This window comes from Diadema antillarum, unplaced genomic scaffold (assembly GCF_040938485.1).
Source record: "Diadema antillarum isolate AM-2024a unplaced genomic scaffold, OU_Dant_1.0 seq00000791_RagTag, whole genome shotgun sequence".
Classification (NCBI taxonomy): Eukaryota; Metazoa; Echinodermata; class Echinoidea; order Diadematoida; family Diadematidae; genus Diadema; species Diadema antillarum.
Genome location: NW_027271678.1, coordinates 1692448 through 1709517, shown reverse-complemented (window position 1 = coordinate 1709517; position 17070 = coordinate 1692448). Strand labels below are relative to the sequence as shown.

At 43.5% G+C, this 17070-nt stretch overlaps 1 protein-coding gene across 3 annotated transcripts in view; it reads right to left on the bottom strand.

Moving 5' to 3' along the window:
• The window catches only part of LOC139739221 (vinculin-like), a 78894-nt gene that overhangs the window by 28964 nt on the left and 32860 nt on the right, over positions 1-17070 (bottom strand). For 2 of the 3 annotated variants that reach the window (XM_071649839.1, XM_071649838.1), the window contains exons 7-15: positions 16374-16519; positions 13848-14040; positions 12739-12884; positions 11875-11967; positions 10495-10564; positions 4742-4959; positions 3656-3767; positions 2413-2610; positions 1430-1521 (exon numbers count right to left, since the gene is read on the bottom strand). In XM_071649839.1, the coding sequence (XP_071505940.1) occupies positions 1430-1521; positions 2413-2610; positions 3656-3767; positions 4742-4959; positions 10495-10564; positions 11875-11967; positions 12739-12884; positions 13848-14040; positions 16374-16519 (1268 nt within the window). Of the gene's footprint in view, positions 1-847; positions 971-1429; positions 1522-2412; positions 2611-3655; positions 3768-4741; positions 4960-10494; positions 10565-11874; positions 11968-12738; positions 12885-13847; positions 14041-16373; positions 16520-17070 lie in introns of all 3 variants that reach the window. The other variant, XM_071649840.1, reaches the window with a different exon arrangement.

The window sequence follows — 17070 nt, the reverse complement described above, 5'->3', positions numbered from 1 at the left end:
TCATCAGGACAGCCAGGGATCTGTGATGAATCTGAAGTGGGTCACTATTTGGGGAGAAGGAAAGGACCTTGTTAGATCACACACACAACACAAGGTGCATTCACACTACAGCCGTTCTAAATTCCACAGTAATTTGTTGGTGAAATAACCGCAAATGCTGCAGTATTTAAGTTGGTACAATTCACATTCATAAACTACCATTGTATTTCTGACTCAAGTGCACACCTCTCCAAGGTAAGCACTTTGGATAAACATATCTCCTATGTAGAGAAGACATGAAGTGCGTTAGGTCATGGGAGAAATACTGTGCTGTACAGTGGGCGGTATTTTATGGCCCGATTCACACTCAAATCTCGAATGCGGATTTTGCGCAAAGTTTGAATTACCACCCTGAATTCGATTTGATATGTACATGTACCATGTGATATTTTATGATGTAATTTACAGAGCATTTTGCAATGTATTTGCGTTCACATTACTAAATACAGCATGAAATGCCACGGTATTTCACCACATGTGTGAATGCACCTACTTAGAGACATTACTGCTACATGAAGTCACATTCTGGTTTTCACTCGCGTAATGAATCCAGAAGCATGCTGACAAAATGGGGAAAAAATATGGGGACAACATACAATGTAGTGTTTATTTACAAGGAATGAACACGAAAGCTACACATACACACATATATTTGCACATGGCTACAAAGTATGTTTTTGAATGCTTTAGCCTTTTGTCTGCTGCTAAATGGAGCTGGGGGGAAAAAGAGTGTGACCATTGTTAGTTTGCGATTGGACAAAACTTTAGGACTCATTTGCATGTAATTTGCATATGAGCATAAGACAACCTGAGGCGCAGTGGGCTGTTCCATTGCTCCCAGAGGGGGGAGTGGGGGCGGCGGAGGGAAATCTTGTTCCGATGGGATCTCCACGGTGAGAGGAAGACGGACGGCAGCCACAGACTTCACCAACTAGATAGAGGAGAGACTCGGTTAGACCAAAATATAATGTGCCTGCCTGGAGGCCGCCATTTTAACTCAGTAAACCCATCTTAAAACTTACAGTGCTACATCCATAACATTTCATGAAATGTAACGTGGGGGGAGCATAAAAAAGAGAAGTCATTGAAAACAAAACACATCTGAATACAACCTGTCAACCAAATTACAAAACAAAGGAATTTTCTCATGAACAAAGATAATAGGCCTATGCATTATACATGTAGTTATCACAAGATACAGAAAATTTTGAATTATAAACAAAGATGCATGTTATTACAGAGTATACAATTTCATTTTAATTTCCTGTGATACTGAGTACAAATTTTAAAAGAAAAAGAAGAACAAAATGATTAAGGAAGCCATGAATATCATTGGAGATGAGTAACCATGGTGATGATGTGAAAAAGAGAAAAGTGGGAGTGGTCTTACCTTGGTATTGGCAGCCATCCAATCAGCTTCAGCGGGCTTGTGGCCTGGGTTCATTGCTAGTGATTTAGCCGCCGTCACCGTGGGCGATATGTCTGAAATAAGGTCAAGGGTCAATACAGGTCATCAGGGTGTCAGGGTGTGTTGAAAGCGGTGAGCTACGAGGTGTTGGTGTTTTCTTGGTGATGTTGGGTGTGGCTCTGCTGTTGTTCCTTTCTTCATGGTGTCATGCACACAACATCACCAAGAGAACAGCGCCACAGTGGCCTCCACCGCTTCCATTACACACCACCACCAAACAGCCACTTTCCCCTTCCAATGCACCCACTAACTTTTTTTAACCCATTGAGGACGGTTTGACTTTGCTACAACACGCATTTCCCATAGACGCTTGCCTGAGCATACTCGGGACTCGTCCTCAACGGGTTAATCTTCCTCACACTTCCTCCACTTCACTCTAGAAGACTTGACAGTCAACCTGTCAAAACATAATAACATCTTTCTGTACACTTTCTCTCTTTCACTACACCCCTTTCTAACCCGTTGAGGATGGTTTGATTTTGCTACAACACACATTTCCCATAGAAGCTTGCCCGAGTATACTCGGTACTCATCCTCAACAGGTTTAAAAGGACTCTTCAAGAAAATGATACTTCAAATCTTTACTAACTACCTCTACTTCTAACTCTTCTCCTTCCCTCCACTTAATTTCTTTCTTTCTTAAATATCTCTTTCTGGTTTTCATTACTTTTAAAACCTCTTCCTTATTTTCTCTGCCAAACCTTTTAAGGTCTATACACAAGGTGAACCACAGATTCTACATCTTGAGTTCATAAGGTAGATAACTATGGCATCATGAAAAAGAGTTTGAACTTCTTCCATACTTTCATTGGGGGATCTCATCCGTACGGTCACTCTTAAAACATAGACTGTATCTGCTTGTTATCTGTGACTGAGAGACCTTTGACTTATGACCTTTGACTCACCATTTGACAGCTGCTCAGCAGCTGCAGTAACCTTGGCAACAAACTCTGGGTCCTCCGAGTTGGCTGCTTCTTTTGATGCTACGTCAGCGACCCGTTTGGCCCGCCTGGCGATGTTTGAGGCCTTCTCAATGATGACGTTTGGGTTTTGTTGCTGGATGCCAGCAGACACGGCTTCACTGTCTCGCTTGATAGCCTCCTCTATCAGGTGACAACATGGCTACATATTAGTGTCAGGTGACCACACATGGTGTCAGAAAGGTCAGGTGACCACATGTTGTCATGACTGTCAGGTGACAATATATGTTGATGTGTATATATGTGTCAGGTGACCACACATATCGTCAGAAAGGTCAGGTGACCACAACATGTTGTCAGTAGCTTCAGGTGGCCAGACATGTTGTTATTTCTGTCATGTGACAATATATGTTGATGTCAGGTGACAGCACAGGTTGTCATATATATATGTGTCAGGTTACCACACATACTGTCATTAGTGTCATGTGACATTACAGAGTAACTATCAGGTGGTATCACCATGTGTCACATGACATCCCTCTGAAGTTATCAGACTTTACGTACAAGTGTATGTAAGTCATGCTTCACTCAACAACAGGCAAAGAAAGAAATAAACTTTATATTCTTACTTTTCCATATGATAAGGATTTTTTATAGAATTTGTATCTGCAAAATTGTACAAAAGATTACAATATTCCACCAGATGTGTGCACCAGATTGTTGGATTTTAAGAAACCAACCAGCAGACTCCATGTCATGCTGAAAAGTCACAGAAATAATCAAAATCCTGTATCCATGATGGACAACTTAAACATTATAATCAAAACATAATGAAGTGACCTTTTTGTTGTTTTGAGGAGAGAGTGTGGTTAAAGTTTTATATTTTGCTCTTCTTTTCCATGAAAATGCTCATAAGCTTGATCTGTATTATCATGAAAAACAAGTGAAAAAGGATCTAGCCTGGGTTAGTTCCTTCTTAATCACTTGGTGCTCATAAAGATACATGACAATACTGTTGCACTAGCATAGGATCTTAATCACAGAGAATAGTAGCAGAATAGAAAATCTGTGTGACGATTACAGCAACAAACATTTTATGTTACGAAAAAGGCAAACGGAAGAAGAAAGTGAAGCATGACCCCTAACTAGGTAACTAGGTAAGGGTTTGGATTGATTTTAATCTTAACCATAACCCAAACTAGATAACAGACAGCTAACTAGCTCTCACCTGAAGCCTTCACAAACTGGACAGTGTCCGTAGCCTGGTCAACCAGGTCGGTCAAGCCTTCCACCTTGCCCATGTATTCCTTCTTGAGCTCAGCAAAGTGAGAGTCGGCCATCTGTTCACACACACACACACAAAGAGGACAGGTTAGGAGACTAATGACCACAGCCCTGTTTGAACAGACCTTCTTCTGACAACGTCCAGCGAACAAAATTTTTCATCTCCGGCAATAATACCACAGGAAAGATCAAGGGGTACCCTTACAACAAACACACACCAAAAACCTTCTCAAAGCAGATTTCAAAAACATTCACCCTTTCATGTGCAAAGGGAAAGGGGTGTAATTACAATTCATGCACATGATCGGTGAGCGGTGTGTATTCTGTTTGGACCATTGCATATTCCTGTCGTGCTGTGTATGTGCTGCATATGCAGCTATACAGATTCGTTATTTGGATTCCCAAATATACTGTATATGAGTCGAGCCAGCCTCTCCAATTTACAGCGTCCCTATGCTTTTGGGTCAAAAGGCCCCACACAGACATCCCTTAGATCCTGAAGTCCCACCTACACTGTTTGATGGAGATAAAAGGGGATCAACATGGATCCACTTTTAACATACATTATAAGTCAGATGATAACACATAATGCTCAAAGTCAAGCTTTATAGCTAGTTTGCAACACTTCTTTAACCAAGAGTCACTTGAAATTAAAGAGTGCAAAGTTCAACTATGAGTCATTTCATATTATAGAGTTCAACGGTCAGCCATAGGTCATTTTAAATCAGAGTGCAAAGGTCAATAGGGGGTCATTTCAAATGAAACACTTTGCAAAGGTCAGCCAAGCATCATTTTAAATCAAACAGGTAGTGTGCTCCTACCTGTTCTCCAGGATTGAGGTCATCCAAGGGTTATTTCAAATCATACGGCAAAGGTCAACAAAGGGTCATTTCATATGAAAGTGTGTAAAGGTCACCCAAGGATCATTTCAAATGAAACAGAGTGCAAAGGTCAACTAAGGGTCATTTCATATGAAGCAGTTTGTAATGGTCAACCAAGAATCATTCACACTAATACACTGTGCTCCTACCTGTTCTCCAGGATTGAGAAGAAGAACCTTCCCAGCAGCCACCACCTGAGGTGCCAGGTCCCTCACTTCCTGTGCCCTGCCATTGAGTTCCTCCACTAGCTGCCTGTCATTGCTGTTACCAGCCGCTGCCACAGCCTTGGCCGTATCAGTGATGGTATTAGCGTGTCTCAGGAAGATGGTAGCCCTAGAGGTATAGGTTGGCTCCCGGTCTGGAACATCTACAGGAAGTCAAACATTTGACCTTTGACTTCAGTTTATGCTCACTTCCTCCATCTATGTATCAAACTATGTGTACAACGTGAATGTAGCAGCACATACTATTTATAATTGGTGATATTATACAATGTTGCACTACTTCTCATTGTTTGTTTGTTTTGTTTTTGTTTTTTTCATCTTGCCATTATACTAAAATTTGCTTATTTAAAGACTCTACCAAGTGGGAAATATCTACAGATAGACCTGGTTTGCACTCATTAAGCATTCATAAGTTCATTAAAGAATCCGAGGACAATGCAAGGTCACTTGAAGGTCAAATGTTATAGAAGGCTGAAGTATATCTGTATGTTAACAAATGCCATCAATATGGTCAATCATACACTGATGTTCAATTTGATAACGTGTTGAATGCTAGTATACAAATATCGACTGCTGCACAGGGAGATGGTAAAACTATTTGCACCGAGGTGATTTCTCAACAGTGCTATGTCCCGAGACGAAGTCGAGGGACATGGCACTGTTGAGAAATCACCGAGGTCAAATAGTTTTACCATGGCCCGAAAGAAAGCAGTTACATCCCTCTCGAGCATTTTACTAGAGTGATGATGGTTCCCTTTTGGAAAAATGTGCAGGTTTCCTGACGTTAAATCTAACGTTAGGCCGTAGCAGTGGCAGTGCAGCAGCAGTGCGTGCAGCGCGTAGCGAACGACACCGTTGGTTCCTACACGTACGAGCTACACTACAGCGTGTAAAACTCCGAAAGATCGAGGAGGTCCAGGACTACGTTAGAAGTAGGTCTAAAGTGGCTTGGTTACCCACATCATCTTCAAAATCGCTTTTAGTTTATTCCTAATTCGTACCTGATCTGATATGGTGTCCTTCTGCTGCAATCATTCCTCCGTTACTTGAAGCGCAGTCACTTTGTCAATAATGAGCTGAACTGCATTGATCACACTAACGAATACACACACACACACGCCATCGCACCACAGATTTCTGTATATATGCCGTCGCGCAATTCCAAAGCGCTGCTAGCACTAGCTACAAGCCACGCACAGGACTGTCGCTCAAAAGTATCGCTACTACGCGCACTGCGTACATTCTTAAGTGAGAAATGTCGATATCGATCGCACGATCACGATTGGGTGCAGATCGTGGATTCCCAAAAGTGCTATATCCCGCTGGCTAGTAACCAATTGCACCGCATCCAGCTGCTCGTAGCTAGCTAGTAAAACTACACCATGTTCGTGCTCTGTACAATCCTATGGCAAGAAGCTTTACATGAGGGATATAATATACTTTACATCTTCTGTTGTTTTGCTTTTGGGAGGTGACTAGGGTTTTACCAATGGGGGTGGGGAGATGACTGGTGTCTTACCAATGGGGTGGGGAGGTGACTAGTGTCTTACCAATGGGGGTTGGGAGGTGACTAGTGTCTTACCAATGGGGGTAGGGAGGTGACTAGTGTCTTACCAATGGGGGTAGGGAGGTGACTAGTGTCTTACCAATGGGGGTAGGGAGGTGACTGGTGTCTTACCAATGGGGGTAGGGAGGTGACTAGTGTCTTACCAATGGGGGTAGGGAGGTGACTAGTGTCTTACCAATGGGGGTAGGGAGGTGACTGGTGTCTTACCAATGGGGGTAGGGAGGTGACTAGTGTCTTACCAATGGCGGTAGGGAGGTGACGTGTGTCTTACCAATGGGGGCTGGGAGGTGACTAGTGTCTTACCAATGGGGGTAGGGAGGTGACTAGTGTCTTACCAATGGGGGTAGGGAGGTGACTGGTATCTTACCAATGGGGGTAGGGAGGTGACTAGTGTCTTACCAATGGGGGTAGGGAGGTGACTAGTGTCTTACCAATGGGGGTGGGGAGGTGACTAGTGTCTTACCAATGGTGGTGGGGAGGTGACTAGTGTCTTACCAATGGGGGCTGGGAGGTGACTAGTGTCTTACCAATGGGGGTACGGAGGTGACTAGTGTCTTACCAATGGGGGTAGGGAGGTGACTAGTGTCTTACCAATAGGGGCTGGGAGGTGACTAGTGTCTTACCAATGGTGGTGCGGAGGTGACTAGTGTCTTACCAATGGGGGCTGGGAGGTGACTAGTGTCTTACCAATGGGGGTGGGGAGGTGACTAGTGTCTTACCAATGGGGGCTGGGAGGTGACTAGTGTCTTACCAATGGGGGTACGGAGGTGACTAGTGTCTTACCAATGGGGGTAGGGAGGTGACTAGTGTCTTACCAATGGGGGCTGGGAGGTGACTAGTGTCTTACCAATGGTGGTGCGGAGGTGACTAGTGTCTTACCAATGGGGGCTGGGAGGTGACTAGTGTCTTACCAATGGGGGTAGGGAGGTGACTAGTGTCTTACCAATGGGGGTAGGGAGGTGACTAGTGTCTTACCAATGGGGGCTGGGAGGTGACTAGTGTCTTACCAATGGTGGTGGGGAGGTGACTAGTGTCTTACCAATGGGGGTAGGGAGGTGACTAGTGTCTTACCAATGGGGGTAGGGAGGTGACTAGTGTCTTACCAATGGGGGTGGGGAGGTGACTGGTGTCTTACCAATGGGGGTAGGGAGGTGACTGGTGTCTTACCAATGGGGGTAGGGAGGTGACTAGTGTCTTACCAATGGTGGTGGGGAGGTGACTAGTGTCTTACCAATGGGGGCTGGGAGGTGACTAGTGTCTTACCAATGGGGGTACGGAGGTGACTAGTGTCTTACCAATGGGGGTAGGGAGGTGACTAGTGTCTTACCAATGGGGGCTGGGAGGTGACTAGTGTCTTACCAATGGTGGTGCGGAGGTGACTAGTGTCTTACCAATGGGGGCTGGGAGGTGACTAGTGTCTTACCAATGGGGGTAGGGAGGTGACTAGTGTCTTACCAATGGGGGTAGGGAGGTGACTAGTGTCTTACCAATGGGGGCTGGGAGGTGACTAGTGTCTTACCAATGGTGGTGGGGAGGTGACTAGTGTCTTACCAATGGGGGTAGGGAGGTGACTAGTGTCTTACCAATGGGGGTAGGGAGGTGACTAGTGTCTTACCAATGGGGGTGGGGAGGTGACTAGTGTCTTACCAATGGGGGTGGGGAGGTGACTAGTGTCTTACCAATGGGGGTAGGGAGGTGACTAGTGTCTTACCAATGGGGGTGGGGAGGTGACTGGTGTCTTACCAATGGGGGTAGGGAGGTGACTGGTGTCTTACCAATGGGGGTAGGGAGGTGACTAGTGTCTTACCAATGGTGGTGGGGAGGTGACTAGTGTCTTACCAATGGGGGCTGGGAGGTGACTAGTGTCTTACCAATGGGGGTAGGGAGGTGACGTGTGTCTTACCAATGGGGGTGGGGAGGTGGCGTGTGTCTTACCAATGGGGGCTGGGAGGTGACTGGTGTCTTACCAATGGGGGTAGGGAGGTGACTAGTGTCTTACCAATGGGGGTAGGGAGGTGACTGGTGTCTTACCAATGGGGGTAGGGAGGTAACTAGTGTCTTACCAATGGGGGTAGGGAGGTGACTAGTGTCTTACCAATGGGGGTGGGGAGGTGACTAGTGTCTTACCAATGGTGGTGGGGAGGTGACTAGTGTCTTACCAATGGGGGCTGGGAGGTGACTAGTGTCTTACCAATGGGGGTTGGGAGGTGACTAGTGTCTTACCAATGGGGGTAGGGAGGTGACTAGTGTCTTATCAATGGGGGCTGGGAGGTGACTAGTGTCTTACCAATGGTGGTGGGGAGGTGACTAGTGTCTTACCAATGGGGGCTGGGAGGTGACTAGTGTCTTACCAATGGGGGTAGGGAGGTGACGTGTGTCTTACCAATGGGGGTGGGGAGGTGGCGTGTGTCTTACCAATGGGGGCTGGGAGGTGACTGGTGTCTTACCAATGGGGGTAGGGAGGTGACTAGTGTCTTACCAATGGGGGTAGGGAGGTGACTGGTGTCTTACCAATGGGGGTAGGGAGGTAACTAGTGTCTTACCAATGGGGGTAGGGAGGTGACTAGTGTCTTACCAATGGGGGTGGGGAGGTGACTAGTGTCTTACCAATGGTGGTGGGGAGGTGACTAGTGTCTTACCAATGGGGGCTGGGAGGTGACTAGTGTCTTACCAATGGGGGTTGGGAGGTGACTAGTGTCTTACCAATGGGGGTAGGGAGGTGACTAGTGTCTTATCAATGGGCGCTGGGAGGTGACTAGTGTCTTACCAATGGTGGTGGGGAGGTGACTAGTGTCTTACCAATGGGGGCTGGGAGGTGACTAGTGTCTTACCAATGGGGGTGGGGAGGTGACTAGTGTCTTACCAATGGGGGTAGGGAGGTGACTAGTGTCTTTCCAATGGGGGTGGGGAGGTGACTAGTGTCTTACCAATGGGGGTGGGGAGGTGACTAGTGTCTTACCAATGGGGGTGGGGAGGTGACTAGTGTCTTACCAATGGTGGTGGGGAGGTGACTAGTGTCTTACCAGTGGGGGCTGGGAGGTGACTAGTGTCTTACCAATGGGGGTAGGGAGGTGACTAGTGTCTTACCAATGGGGGTAGGGAGGTGACTAGTGTCTTATCAATGGGGGCTGGGAGGTGACTAGTGTCTTACCAATGGTGGTGGGGAGGTGACTAGTGTCTTACCAATGGGGGCTGGGAGGTGACTAGTGTCTTACCAATGGGGGTGGGGAGGTGACTAGTGTCTTACCCATGGGGGTAGGGAGGTGACTAGTGTCTTACCGATGGGGGTGGGGAGGTGACTAGTGTCTTACCAACGGGGGTGGGGAGGTGACTAGTGTCTTACCAATGGGGGTAGGGAGGTGACTAGTGTCTTACCAATGGGGGTGGGGAGGTGACTGGTGTCTTACCAATGGGGGTGGGGAGGTGACTGGTGTCTTACCAATGGGGGTAGGGAGGTGACTAGTGTCTTACCAATGGGGGCTAGGAGGTGACTGGTGTCTTACCAATGGGGGTAGGGAGGTGACTGGTGTCTTACCAATGGGGGTGGGAAGGTGACTGGTGTCTTACCAATGGGGGTGGGGAGGTGACTGGTGTCCTACCAATGGGGGCTGGGAGGTGACTAGTGTCTTACCAATGGGGGCTGGGAGGTGACGTGTGTCTTACCAATGGGGGTGGGGAGGTGACTAGTGTCTTACCAATGGGGGTGGGGAGGTGACTGGTGTCTTACCAATAGGGGTAGGGAGGTGACTGGTGTCTTACCAATGGGGGTGGGGAGGTGACTGGTGTCTTACCAATGGGGGCTGGGAGGTGACGTGTGTCTTACCAATGGGGGTGGGGAGGTGACTAGTGTCTTACCAATGGGGGCTGGGAGGTGACTAGTGTCTTACCAATAGGGGTAGGGAGGTGACTGGTGTCTTACCAATGGGGGTGGGGAGGTGACTGGTGTCTTACCAATGGGGGCTGGGAGGTGACTAGTGTCTTACCAATGGGGGTGGGGAGGTGACTAGTGTCTTATCAATGGGGGTAGGGAGGTGACTAGTGTCTTACCAATGGGGGCTGGGAGGTGACGTGTGTCTTACCAATGGGGGTGGGGAGGTGACTATTGTCTTACCAATGGGGGCTTTTGCTGCCTTCTCCAGTTGTTTGATTGGTGTGGTAGTATCCATGAAGGCATCAACCACCTACAAAAAATTAACACGACATTAATGTCATCCTAAATACACCATGTAGATACAGTGTTAACATATGTACAGGATGGCATGGTCAAAATGCATAGAAGGCAGAACAAGAAATCAAGTGCCGTACATGACAGATCATGCCCTTGCATTATAAAAGCCTGTTCAAATTTCATGTCTATTAATTCTATATCTTACAGAACAATGAGCATATTGACAAAAGATTTATCATTTTACACTTAAGTAAAACATGAAAAAAAAAATGATTTCGCTCTGCCTGTTTCCAAACATAACATTGGGAAATTTGTTGTTTTGTCTTGTTTTGTTTCCTCCTTATGCCTGTTTCTTCACACATCACTTCAAACACAGATCAAGATGATATTTTTGGACCAAATTAAATGCAGTTCAGTCACACAGAATACGAGAATAATATGTTTTAGACATTAGTACATTATACAGTGTACACCACACACAAGAAACCATACACCACACACAAAGTATCAATACACCATATACACACCACATACTACACAAGAAGTAACCAGACTCAGGACTGCATGAAAGGGAAATCCTCATCACCCACTTCCTTGACCAGTGCATAGACACCACACACAAAAATCAATACACCAAACACCAGAGACATTACACTATACACAAAGTGTCAATACACCACATACACACTATACAAGATGTAACCACACTAAAACCCCTTATCATCCACCTCCTTGACCAGTTCATATACACCACAAAAAAGGAATCAATACACCAAACACCAAAGACCAATACACCATACACAAAGGATCAATACACCACATACACACCACATAAAGGGAAACCCCTCATCACCCACTTCCTTGACCAGTACATATACACCACACACAAAAATCAAACACCAAACACCAGAGACCAGTATACCATACACAAAGTACCAATACACCACATACTACACACAAGGTAACCAGACTGAAGACTAGTTATGAAGGGGAACCCCTCATCACCCACCTTTCTGACCAGTGTGTATACACCACACACACAAAAAAAAAAACACACACACACCAGAGACCAATACACTATACACAAATTGTCTAATTACCACATAATTTATACACAAAAGGTAACCAGACTCAAGACTGTATGAAAGGGAAATCCTCATCACCCATCTCCTTGACCAGTGCATATACACCACAAAAGAGAATCAATACACCAAACACCAGGGACCAACACACCATTCACAAAGTGTCAATACATCACATACACACTACACAAGAGGTAACCAGACTCAAGATCGTACAAAAGGAAAACCCCTCATCACTCACCTCCTTCACCAGTGCATTCTCTATCATCTTCTGGAGGGCTGGGAGTTTCTCTGCAAGGAGCCTAGCAACCCGATCAGCCTCTGGGGAGTTCCCCTTGTGAGAGAGATGAAAAAAGAGAGATGAGTGGCTTGGACAAGCTCATTTTGCTGTGTTTCCCATAGACACCTGCTGAGTAAACTTGGAGCTAGTCTTCAATGAGTTTGAAAGTAGCTTGGTTAGCATTACACTTCACCAGACTCAAAGAGAGAAATTCGTCACATTTAGGCTTGTAGTGTTCCGAGAATAAGATGACAAAAAATGAAACCCTAAAAACACTTAAGAAGAGGAAAAGTAGCGGGTGATACCGAATCATGGTTGCATATATTTTAAGGTCTAAACAGCTTAGAAAAAAATTGCAGAAGACTATTTGTGTATTTGCGATTTTGACAAAAAGAAAGATTTGTTGATGACAGATATTGGACACACCTATCAAGATATAACTTAAACCTTAGATGGTGATATGTCCCTACACTGAGTTCATCAAGTTATAGAGAAGTGTGAACTTTCTCCGGCTTGGACTGACAGACTTCACAAGCCTTCACTATACATTATTCACTTTCCACATACAGTCATCACAGTTATGTAGCAAAATAAAACAACTCACACAAGAACTTAACCTTTGATGATTCAAAAATGTTACATCAGTGTACATAGCACACCGTGCCTACACAGCTTTGGTATTTGTGTGCTTAGAAACACCAGTATAAAGCCCCATATTGATGCAATTATTATTGGGACTAAGGGATTAAACATGCCTCGTTTCACCAGGTCTGTGAGAACAGATGTCCTTTCATGATACTAAATATGTGGGACTAAAACACTAACCATGCCTCGTTTCACCAGGTCTGTTATCTGCTTAGCGAGTTGTTCCACCTCAGCACACCTCTGGAGAAGTTCTGCTCTCTCTGGCCCACTCATGTTTTCAGCCACTTTACGGCCCTGAGACACGATGCCCGCAATGGCCCGGTTAGCTTCAGCCAATCAAACAGGAAAATAAGATCAAAATTAATCATCACATTATTTCATGAACTGATCCTCTTATAGGGAAAACAATTCTAGTAAAATGTTTCATTTCCTTTTACCGCTTTTTGTCTCTGAACAATGACCACTAGCATAATTCAGTGTACTTCTTCCATCATTTTTTTATGACAATATCCTTGCAATCTGATTGTGAGTGATAACTTAAACGGCAAATGCTGTTTGTTTGTTTGTTTGTTTGTTTGTTCATTTTCCTTTAGACAAGATGTCTGGATAGCTCATACTCAGCTATGCTAAGCTGGTCTTCCATGGGGTCCAGGTGATTAGTTTGTGTCAGATATTTTTTGTGAGATGCTAATTTCCCTGTTGTGAGAGTCTGCTAATTGTAACTTCAATTTCATACAATAAAATGAGAATGAGAATAACATGTGACAATACTAGTACTGACTGATTTTAGTAGGTGATTTCCTGAACAAAAACAAAGAGTGTGTTCGTCATTCAAAGCACTGCGCTAGTGTGCTATGATGTCCAAATATTGCTATGTCACAGCCAAGGCAGCATGCTAGACCTACCATTATAGTTCTAGTTGCACATACACGTAATCCAAGATTGACTTGACATGGCTCGATACACATCATTGTTTTCATGCAATATCATTTTTGTGGCTCGAAGGTCATTCAAAAAATCTATAAAAATAAGACCACTGCAAAAAAAAAAAAAATAAATAAAAAAATCAGCTCATACAATACAAGATTTTACAGCAATAAGTATCTATCCTCATTTTTCTCAACTTTGTGTAACAACCATTTTCATGATAAATTGTCCAACTGCCTACAGTGGGGAGGGATTACACAGATAATAAAATATCGCAAAACCTTCTTGTTGGCTCCGAGCTAGTATCAATCTGTCCCTCCCTCTCTATTTCATCCAACCTCCCTGTGACAAAGTGGACTCACCCACATCCATGTCATTCAGTGTAGGGTTTCGAAGCCACTTCTGGGCCTGTTCCACTTTGCCAGCCAGGGTGTAGGCAGTCTTGGTCACTCCACTGACCATTGCCCTCTTGACCGAGTCATCCACCTGCTTCTGAAGGAAGTCCAGTTTGGCTGCTATCTGACGAGCAAGCTGCAAGGCTTCTGGTGAATTGCCCTGATAATCACAAACACCAAACATTCAGTGTAATGACAGCATTAACCACCACATACTTGGTGTTATATTACCCTTAACAGTAACAGATACCAAATATTCAGTGTAATTACAGTGTACCACCACATACTTGGTGTTGATTATATTGCTCTAACAGTAACAGACACCAAATATTCAGTGTAATGACAGCATAACACCACATACTTGGTGTTGATTAAATTGATTTGATAGTAACAGACACCAAATATGCAGTACATTAGCAGTGTAACACCACATATATGGTAAAGATTAAGTTGCCCTTATATTCATAAACATGAAACATTCAGTGCATTAATAGCGTAACACCACATACGAATACATGTAGTATAGACTGAATTACCATGATTGTCATAAATATCAAACATTTAGTGTGATAACACTGCAACACCACCCATTGGTGTTAATTGCTTTGCCAAATGCTAAAAAACTCCAAACATTCAGTGTAATATGTTGCACTACACACAAGCAGACTGAATAGGACTGTGATGCCTAAAGCACAAACTTGGGATGTTTGATTTGACTTTAGGACACAGAATTTTGGGAATTAAAATCCCAATACGTTTACACAAGGAATATGGATGAGGAAGCTGACAAGGCTTCACACATCACCAACCAACATGTCAACAAAGCAGTCCTCTTTTTGTTTTGTTTTGTTTTTTTACATTTTTTTTTATTCTGTCATAACACTATTTGTGACCCTGCACCTCAAAACAAACAAAAAGTCGCCAGACATGAATTTTTAGGTAAGACCATATTCTGAAAGAGCAGACTTTAAGCTTTAAAATGATGTATAACTCAAATCAAATGGACTCTCCTAACCTATCTAAATATTGGAAAGAATGCACAAACTCAGGAAAAGTGTGAACTGAGAAAAGAGGCTCTGAAGTACAGTGTCTATTCAAGCGCTTAATCTTTACCAAACCGTGCTGGCTGTGCGATTAATGGGACAAAAAACAGGAAGTAAACCACCAGAGTAACAACAATGAAGGGATTATCGGATTAAACTGAAATTAAGCATGCCTCATTCACACATTCTGTCCATAATTAATGCCAACTTTCAAAGCAGTAGCACTATCCTTTTAAAAGTTACTACAGTTGAAAGTGAAGAGTGTGGACAAGGTTTTTCAGAAATGAAAAAGGGATTCTAAAGACACACCTAATCACACTATTCTACCAAAATGTTCGAGATAAACTGCTAAAAAAAACACACTTTCCTGCCCGTTTTATGACACCAAATTTTAGCATAATGTAAAAGAAAACCTGCTCTTTCAGAAAATATGAAAAAGTCAAGTTCGGCTAGGTTGACCCATTTCACTTATTTTCAGTCCTCAGGCAAAATCAGTGTGTGCGAATTTATGTTCGTTTTGAGGTGCACGGTCACATTTGGTTGAAAAATACAGTTTACCTCAGCATAAATAACTCTGAAGGAGGTAGGGTATATGGTTGCTAAATTATCAACCCACAAGTACAATTGTAAACAAGATTTTTCATCTTTTTTACACAAAGAGCAATCAGATATTTTACTTAAAACTTATACCATCGCTTTAAATGAATGGTATAAGTAGTTGTGACTGACAAAAATAAGAAGGCATGTGAAGAAGTGACCCACCATCTCTTTCTCTCTCTCTCTCTCTCTTACTCCATTAGATTTACATATCAATCTCTCTATCTATCTATCTATCTATTTATCCATCTATCTATCCATCTATATATCTTTCTACCTAGGTGATCTATCCCTCTGTCTCTTCATCTCTTTTCTATCCATCCATTCATCTATTCTTTCTATCTATCCATCTCTTCCAAAAGTATTTTCTACAATAGAGGGGATACTATAGAAACAACCAAACCTTGAAAACTCTTTAAATGCAATGAATCGAAAGTGAAAGCAAACATGCCTCACAAACACTGTACTTATTCCACCATTACAGTTCAAGTGATGCTACTTGCTCAAATAACACACAATTCTTTCACTTCCTATGAATATCATATTCTCCAAGATGAACTTTGCAATTAATTTAACACCAGTCATTGTATATTGTACCATAACCACCCTCACATTAGTACTGACTGTGAATATTGCTTTGACTTGCCTATTCCTTACTTTCTCTTGATATTATTACAATTTCATTTTACTTTATTTCACAGTACCATCAACATCAGTACTAAGATAATGATTTCTACTTCATCATTATTTGTTTTATAAAAATCGCCGTCTGTCAAAACTTTCAAAAGTATCACTTAAAAAAAGTCTCCCTGAAAGGTCACATGAGTTGACCTTTGACCTCCTGTGAACTCACCTGACCCTTGGCCCTGAGAGCACAGAGCTGATCCATCATGGTTTCCACCTCATTGATGGTTGCTAGGAGACGTTCTCTCTCCGCCCCCTCGGTGCGGTCAGCCACTCTCCTGGCATCCTTCAAGATGTCTCTCACTGCCTTCTCACCTGCCATAGAACAACACATATACACGGTGTTACAAACTTACACGAATCAGTATACAGTCAGTGTAACATACACCATTCAGTACCACACCATTCAGTGCACAGCATAACTTACACCATTCAGTACACAGTGTTATAAACTTACACCATTCAGAATACAGTGTTACATACTTACAATATCTAGGTAGGTTAATTACAAAATTACACCTCTCAGTGCAGTGTTACAAAATTACATCATTCAGTACACAGTGTTACCAACTTACAATATCTAGCACAAATGTAGGTTAAAAAACTACACCACTCAGTACACAGTGTTACAAAGCTACACCATACACCACAAAAACAGTATTACTAAAGTCAAGTTGAACCGACATGTTTAACCTATATTTAGGTATAAATTCAGGTTGTAAGGATGAAATCAAGTCAAAGTGACATGTTAAAGCTCTATGTAAGAATGAAATCAAGTTGGAGTATAACATTTCACCTGCACATACGAATAATATCAAGTTGTAGAAATGAAATTAAGTCCGAGTGACATGTTCAACCTCATGTTA